Source organism: Gigantopelta aegis, chromosome 5, assembly GCF_016097555.1.
Source record: "Gigantopelta aegis isolate Gae_Host chromosome 5, Gae_host_genome, whole genome shotgun sequence".
In the NCBI taxonomy this organism is placed as follows: Eukaryota; Metazoa; Mollusca; class Gastropoda; order Neomphalida; family Peltospiridae; genus Gigantopelta; species Gigantopelta aegis.
This window is the reverse complement of record NC_054703.1, coordinates 31,083,630-31,092,775: the sequence shown is the minus strand read 5'-3', so window position 1 is coordinate 31,092,775 and position 9,146 is coordinate 31,083,630. Positions and strand designations below refer to the sequence as shown.

General features: G+C 38.2%; 1 protein-coding gene across 1 annotated transcript in view; it reads left to right on the top strand.

The window, feature by feature from the left end:
* The first annotated feature begins 457 nt into the window (after positions 1 to 457).
* LOC121373086 (cytoplasmic aconitate hydratase-like) overlaps positions 458 to 9,146 on the top strand; it is a 65,190-nt gene continuing 56,501 nt past the window's right edge. The window contains exons 1-2 of the mRNA XM_041499533.1: positions 458 to 483; positions 1,193 to 1,330. Coding sequence (XP_041355467.1) covers positions 458 to 483; positions 1,193 to 1,330 — 164 coding nt within the window. The remainder of the gene's footprint in view (positions 484 to 1,192; positions 1,331 to 9,146) is intronic.

Below are 9,146 nucleotides of genomic sequence, written 5' to 3'. Positions count from 1 at the left end.
ATCGGCGCACCTAAGCTTTGAAAGACCCATTTTTTTATGTGAACACTGTGAAATACTTAATAAAAATGTGTCTCTCACCAATGAAGCAGTGCATAATCTGAGATACACTACAAATTGTTTTATGTCTGTAGAAAATAAACATTTTAAAATTGTCCATAAATGTAGACGCCCCCTTGTATCCAAAACAATTTGCATGTCCAGTGATTCGGCACAGCAGATGGGGATCGGTGGCCCCGCTATTTATAGATCTCACCTTGTAGCCCACAAACACTACACTATTGTCTCAGGATTATTTTAGTACTTTTTTGTTTTGTCTTGTTAAAAATATTACTATGAAATTGAACAATCACACATGATCACACATGATCCATCTCGTGATCAGTTTCGGAATCATTTTCTTGAGTGGCACAGTACTGTAGATGCATAGGCTACATGTTCATTGTCATGCATAGCTAAGATGGCTACATGGATTTGTTTTCTCCGGTAGATTGTGCACACAGGTGGATCTTATTTCATTTTTATTATTATTATTATTATTATTTGTTTTTGTTGTAACAATGTGACAACTGTGAACTGAAATGATAGTCAATTAAGGTGTAGCACTTTCGTTTTGTTTGCATTTGTGTGTGTTGTTCTTTTCAGTTTAAATAAAAATAACCGAAAAAAACCTTTATTCCATTTACTATAATTTTAAAAATGCGGGAAAGGTGTTTTTAGACTGGTTTTAACATTGTTAATATCAATAAGGCAGACCTACTTCGCGTTTATATAGGCTACACGAAAGCAGGTGAAAGATTTCTTTTGAAATTATGATATAATTATTGATAATGCTAATAATTTTTAGTTGCATCCTTAACAATAAATATGTTGATATTTAATTAACCATTGAAAAAGGAATTTAACTTTAATTCGTTAAAAACATGACAACTTCCTAAGCATACTTAAGCAAAATACCAAGTGCACCGATACCAGACACAGTTGTATGTCTCTGTTCTGTGTTTTACCAGTGGTGTTCCCGCTGTGGTTGATTATGTATCTGTTTTCTGTTTTACCAGCGGTATTCCCGCGGTGGTTGATTATGTCTCTGTTCTGTGTTTTATCAACGGTATTCCCGCGATGGTTGTTTATGTCTCTGTTCTCTGTTTTACCAGTGGTGTTCCTGCGGTGGTTGATTATGTCTCTGTTCTACCAGTGGTGTTCCCGCGGTGGTTGACTTTGCGGCTATGAGAGAAGCGGTGAAGGCGTTGAATGGAGACCCCGAGAAGATCAACCCGATTTGTCCGGCCGACCTTGTCATCGATCACTCTGTGCAGGTGGACGTGTCACGCAGGTTCGTATTGACCTTATAAAACACTTACTGTGCATATTGACCTTAGTAAACACTCACTGTTTGTATTGACCTTATGAAACACTGCATTTTGACCTGAGTAAACACTGCGTATTGACCTTATAGAACATTTACTTTGCATATTGACCTTATAAAACACTTTCCATATTGACCATATGAAATGCTTACTGTCCGTATTGACCGTATAAAACACTGCATATTGACCTTATAAAACACTGTCCGTATTGACCTTATGAAACACTGTCCATATTGACCATATGAAATGCTTACTGTCCGTATTGACCTTATAAAACACTGTCCGTATTGACCTTATGAAATTCTTACTGTCTTTATTGACCTTATATAACACTGTCCATATTGACCATATCAAGTTGCTTACTATGCATATTGACATTATAAAACACTTCCTATTGACCTTATGAAACACTTACTGTCCGTATTGACCTTATAAAGCACTGTCCGTATTGACCGTATACAACACTTACTGTCTGTATTGACCTCTTAGAACACTTACTGTCCGTATTGACCTCATAGAACACTTACTGTCCGCATTGACCTCAGTAAACACTTTCGTATTGATGTTATGAAACACTGCGTTCTGACCTTAGTAAACACTTACTGTGCGTTTTGACCTTAGTAAACACTGTGCATTTTGACCTTATAGAACACTTACTGTCCATATTGATCTTAGTAAGCACTTACTGTCCGTTTTTGACCTTATAAAACACTTGCTGTGCATATTGACCTTAGTAAACATTTACTGTGCTTATTGACCTTATGGAACACTTAATGTGTGTTTTGACCTTTAGTAAACACTTACTGTGCGGTTTGACCTTATAGAACACTTACTGTCCATATTGATCTTAGTAAGCAATTACTGTCCATTTTGACCTTATAAAACACTTACTGTCCATATTGACCTTAGTAAACACTGTGTATTGATCTTATAGAACACTTACTTTGCGTATTGACTTTATGAAACCCTTACTGTCCGTATTGACCTTATGAAACACATAACACAGCATATACCACAGCCTTTGATATACCAGTTGTGTGGCACTGGTTGGAACAAGAAAAAACCAATGGGTCTACCGGGGACATTCAATCTTACTATTCAAGCACCTACTGACTGAACTAAATCCCGTTCATCAAAGGCTGTGGTATGTGCTGTCCTATAAGGGGGAAAGAACACATAACAGATCTTTTACTTCTTTAAAATATCGGTAGGAGTTGCTGACAACGGGTTTCCTATCTCGCGGTTCAGAATTTGACAAATCCACTGGCCCGGAGTACCGGCTGGTTAATTTGTGGTCTGGGCTAATGGAACTTATCAACTGTATCACTATAATACATTGGGTACTAGCGACAGCTTCTGTGAGGGCTAGTGACTTTATCAAACATTTGTTGAACACGGCTGTTGATCAAAGTTAAAGTTTGTTTTGTTTAACAACACTAGAGCATATTGAGTTTATTCATCATCAGCTGTTGAATGTCAAACATTTGGTAATTTTGACATACAATGTACATTTTACATTTTACTTTTAGTTACAAGGGATCTTTTTTTTATGCACCATCCCATTTGATATACCAGTTGTGGTGCACTTGTTGGAACGAGAAATATCCCAATGGGCTCACTGACGGGGATTGATCCTAGACCCACTGGGCTACGTCCCAGCCCTGCCATTGATCAAATGTTTAATCATCCAGGCTTTGAGTTTGACAAGATCGTGTTTTCTTCAATCCCAGACTTCGGGTTGGAAGCGATGAAATGGAATCAAGAAATCTACATTTTTATTATACATGTATAACATTTAGTGAATTGTCTTAAAATATCAGTGAAATAAGTGTTACCAGTCACTCAGTGACGATAACACATTTTAGAGTGAACATTTCACTATTTCACTCTAACATGTGTTATCGTCACTGTAGAAAGTGTTATCTTCATTGTAAGAAAACCGGAACTATTTTGTTGCTGGCATTTTAAAAATAATGGTAAATTGCTAAAAGTTATATAACATGCTTCCAGCTAACAGAGCGTCCTAATACTTAACTTAAAAACTGCATTTCATCTGCAAATTGTTTTTTTTTAAATTGAGGAGGTAAAACTGCAATTTGACTTTCTACAAATAATAGAAAAAAACTTTGGCAGTGTTTCTGCCAGAAAGAAATGTCTGGGTATGGCGCTATGAAATTTAATGCAACCACAGTCAACAGCGGGTATTGGGGATCTCCACCAGAAAGAAATGTCTGGGTATGGCGCTATGAAATTGAATGCAACCACAGTCAACAGCGGGTATTGGGGATCTCCACCAGAAAGAAATGTCTGGGTATGGCGCTATGAAATTGAATGCAACCACAGTCAACAGCGGGTATTGGGGATCTCCACCAGAAAGAAATGTCTGGGTATGGCGCTATGAAATTGAATACAACCACAGTCAACAGCGGGTATTGGGGATCTCCACCAGAAAGAAATGTCTGGGTATGGCGCTATGAAATTGAATGCAACCACAGTCAACAGCGGGTATTGGGGATCTCCACCAGAAAGAAATGTCTGGGTATGGCGCTATGAAATTGAATACAACCACAGTCAACAGCGGGTATTGGGGATCTCCACCAGAAAGAAATGTCTGGGTATGGCGCTATGAAATTGAATGCAACCACAGTCAACAGCGGGTATTGGGGATCTCCACCAGAAAGAAATGTCTGGGTATGGCGCTATGAAATTGAATACAACCACAGTCAACAGCGGGTATTGGGGATCTCCACCAGAAAGAAATGTCTGGGTATGGCGCTATGAAATTGAATACAACCACAGTCAACAGCGGGTATTGGGGATCTCCACCAAAAAGAAATGTCTGGGTATGGCGCTATGAAATTGAATGCAACCACAGTCAACAGCGGGTATTGGGGATCTCCACCAGAAAGAAATGTCTGGGTATGGCGCTATGAAATTGAATGCAACCACAGTCAACAGCGGGTATTGGGGATCTCCACCAGAAAGAAATGTCTGGGTATGGCGCTATGAAATTGAATGCAACCACAGTCAACAGCGGGTATTGGGGATCTCCACCAAAAAGAAATGTCTGGGTATGGCGCTATGAAATTGAATACAACCACAGTCAACAGCGGGTATTGGGGATCTCCACCAGAAAGAAATGTCTGGGTATGGCGCTATGAAATTGAATACAACCACAGTCAACAGCGGGTATTGGGGATCTCCACCAGAAAGAAATGTCTGGGTATGGCGCTATGAAATTGAATACAACCACAGTCAACAGCGGGTATTGGGGATCTCCACCAGAAAGAAATGTCTGGGTATGGCGCTATGAAATTGAATGCAACCACAGTCAACAGCGGGTATTGGGGATCTCCACCAGAAAGAAATGTCTGGGTATGGCGCTATGAAATTGAATACAACCACAGTCAACAGCGGGTATTGGGGATCTCCACCAGAAAGAAATGTCTGGGTATGGCGCTATGAAATTGAATACAACCACAGTCAACAGCGGGTATTGGGGATCTCCACCAGAAAGAAATGTCTGGGTATGGCGCTATGAAATTGAATACAACCACAGTCAACAGCGGGTATTGGGGATCTCCACCAGAAAGAAATGTCTGGGTATGGTGCTATGAAATTGAATACAACCACAGTCAACAGCGGGTATTGGGGATCTCCACCAGAAAGAAATGTCTGGGTATGGTGCTATGAAATTGAATACAACCACAGTCAACAGCGGGTATTGGGGATCTCCACCAGAAAGAAATGTCTGGGTATGGTGCTATGAAATGTCTGGGTATGGTGCTATGAAATTGAATACAACCACAGTCAACAGCGGGTATTGGGGATCTCCACCATGTCTGGGTATGGTGCTATGAAATTGAATACAACCACAGTCTGGGTATGGCGCTAAGAAAATTGAATACAACCACAGTCAACAGCGGGTACTTGGGGATCTCCACCATAAAGATATTTGTCACCTAAAGGGGGAGATGAGTGCTAACATGGGAAATTGGGGGAATATTCAATTTAAAAAGTCTAACATTGGGGGTTGGGTGGGGGGGATCTCCATATTTAAAAAACTAAATGGGGGTTGGGTGGGGGCAGGATATTCATATACAAAATTGACTTCACTACATTTGACCTTCTTTTTTTTTCAACAGCCGTCGGGCATGGCAATAGTAGTTATTTACTACCAACATTGAATATCACTGCCATGGGAGTGGGGCTATGATAATCTAGAAGCTCAACCAGCCGTAGGGCATGGCAATAGTAGTTATTTACTAGCCCAACATTGAATATCACTAGCCATGGGAGTGGGGCTACCATAATCTAGAAGCTCTGCTAGCCGTCGGGCATGGCAATAGTAGTTATTTACTAGCCCAACACTGAATATCACTAGCCATGGGAGTGGGGCTATCATAATCTAGAAGCTCTGCTAGCCGTCGGGCATGGCAATAGTAGTTATTTACTAGCCCAACATTGAATATCACTAGCCATGGGAGTGGGGCTATCATAATCTAGAAGCTCTGCTAGCCGTCGGGCATGGCAATAGTAGTTATTTACTAGCCCAACATTGAATATCACTAGCCATGGGAGTGGGGCTATCATAATCTAGAAGCTCTGCTAGCCGTAGGGCATGGCAATAGTAGTTATTTACTAGCCCAACATTGAATATCACTAGACATGGGAGTGGGGCTATCATAATCTAGAAGCTCTGCTAGCCGTAGGGCATGGCAATAGTAGTTATTTACTAGCCCAACATTGAATATCACTAGCCATGGGAGTGGGGCTATCATAATCTAGAAGCCCTGGTTAAGTTTAGGGTTAGGGTTAAGAAAATCATACAGTACTGATAAGGGTAATTAATTTTTGTTAAAAAGTTAACTTAAATTTTTTTGTTAGGTATTGTGGCATACCCGTTTTACCCTCTGACAGAAACCCTGACTGGATATACAGACACTGATGTTCTTTAAAAGATAAATCAGGGATTCATCCAGGATGATTCCAGTTGGGCCTAAGATCAATGGGATTATGGGGAAAATTTCAGTGATTTAATCAGGCATAACTGGTATGAGGTTTGTATTAGCTACGCCCTTTGAACCAAAGTTTAATTGGTTTTAAACCAGATAACTTGGATTTGTTACTGTTACTGTCAGTATCAGGCAAAATTGAAATTAGATAGACAGTACTGTTTTCACCTCCATTATTGTAGCTAATATTGTGCATTCACTTTTGTTCATGGTTGTCTAATTTTTCAAATAATTATGACCCTTGAACTTGAAAGATATGAAAGTTTGTCTCCTGACATTATTTTTGCAATACTTACATGTAATATATTGATATAAAAGTTTGCATCTATATGGCTTTGCCATGTACTTTTACAGATTAAGTTTAATTTCCTTTTTGCGATTTACCCATTTTTCACAGTTATGTCCCTTGAAGTTAGGAGATACGAAAATATTTTTGCCCCGGTAGGGAACATTTATTGGCAATTGCTTTAGCAGTACTCTCCGAATGCTTGTTTAATATATTTCACCAAATATATATTCATATATTTATGGGTTTTTTTTGTTAATGGGATAAAAATTAGTTTGTTTTAACAATCAGAAATATGATAGAATTAAATGTTATTATGATTGTAAATATATCTAAATGTACTTGAAGTTGATTTGAGTGTTGAGACTGAGTCCATTTTCTTGTCTAATTGTATACTGAGAGGCATAAATAATGCAATGAGTATTTCACTGAATATTTTCTTATAGAAATGTCGAAATCATATATACTGAGTATGCGGACAAATGACATATTGGAAACAACTAAGTGAAATAGGATTTTGTTCAAATCAGAAAACAATTGAATAAAATGAGTTTTCTGTAAAAAGCATAACTTGGGTGTTTATTGAACAACACCGCATTGCATATGAAAATCTTTTTGCCTGCTCTCGTCTCCCTATAACAGGAACAATTTTTTCGTGTTTTCTGTGTATGTTTTTTTAATATTGCATGGTAAGTAATGTTAAAAAATTGCTGTTTTATTGCTAAAAAACCAAGCTGCGTTTTTTGTTTAAAACCACATTTTACTTTTAAAATTCCCAATTTGAACATTATTTTCTTTCAGTTACAGTTGTTACCAATACATGTATGTCATTTGTTTGCAACCTTAATATAGATGAAATAATATTTCTATAAGAAAATATCAGCAAAATACCTATTGCGATATTTATGCTTCTCAGTATACATGTATATTACAGTGTACCTGGAAAGGTTTAGGTACTTGTTCATAACTGGGTATAATATTTACAGGAAGTATAATCAAATGCCAGAAAATCAGAGGAGAAACATGTTACATAAAATTAACAAAGACACAAAGATTCATAACAGTTATTTTACGTTACTTCACTGAACATTTGTGACTGTTACTTCACTAGTCAGCATAACAGTGCCACTTCAACGAAGCTTATGCATAACAGTTATTTTACGTTACTTCACTGAAGTTCAAGAAGTTGTAATGGGTTGTGCTTCAGTTTTGAGAAGAAAACACCTTAAAGGGACGGACCCTAGTTTTTAAACACTAAGGCATATTTTTCACTATTAGAGCAGTTTATGATCACTGAAATCAAACATTACTTATATTTTATTGTTTAGAGAATCCATTTCCGTACAACCAAAGTGTTTCTGGTCATCCTGGTGTTTCTAACACCACAAAATGCATTTTTCATATTTTTAAAAACTTGCAGGTGCAGCTGAAAAATAACAGTTATAGAGTCGAGTTTTAGTCTTTTTTTAACGATATTTCACCGTTTCAACATCACAGACTTGTTTCACTCTCTTGTAACATTATCCAACTGCGTTACAGGTTTGTAACTTAACCAAACTCAGTGTCCATTTTTACACGAGGGCCTGCACCTTTAAGAACTAACCATGGCATTGCCAGTTTTTGCTGTACTTAATATTTTAAAAATGGTTATCATCTTTTAGTCTTCTACGATATGAAAGTGTGTCTTTTTATCAATTGCCAATAAAGATGTTATATTTTGTTGGGTGCCCAGCCATGTTGGCATTAAGGGTAACGAAAAGGCAGATGTTGCTGCCAAGTCTGCTTTGAACTTGCCCCGTGTCCATGTTGGTGTCCCCTACAGTGATTATAAATTTCATATTAACCAATATATTTTTTTGACTTGGCAAGATGATTGGGACGGTGCGGTTGCGAACAAGCTTCATTCTGTCAAGCCAGTCCTGGGAGAGTGGCAGTCATCTTATAGGCGGTGCAGGAAGGATGAAGTAGTCTTGTGCCGTGCCCGCATCGGCCATACATATTTGGCACATTCATTTATTTTAAAGAAGGACCCTGCTCCTCAGTGTGAACATTGTCAGTGTACGCTGATTGTGCGCCACATTTTGGTGGAGTGTGATTATCTCAAGCCGACAAGAAATGATATATTTGGCAACAGAAATGTTTTGGAATGTTTTAAATTCCATCCAGAATTAATTGTAAAGTTTTTGAAACATTTTGACTTCTATACAAAGTTTTAAGGTTTACTTACCTCAATTTTATGTATTGTATTATACTTTTCCCCACAGCTCCTTACACTGTGGTTTTACATGAATATACATATATATAAATAATATTTCCATATACTTACCATTTGTGACACCCAATAGCCAATATGTATTTTTGTGCTGGGGTGTCGTTAAACATTCATTCATTCATTCATTCTACGATATTGACCACCTCTCACCCTGCCCAACCCCTCACCATGCCCCACCCCATTACATCAGTGACTGAAAGGGGGTGGGG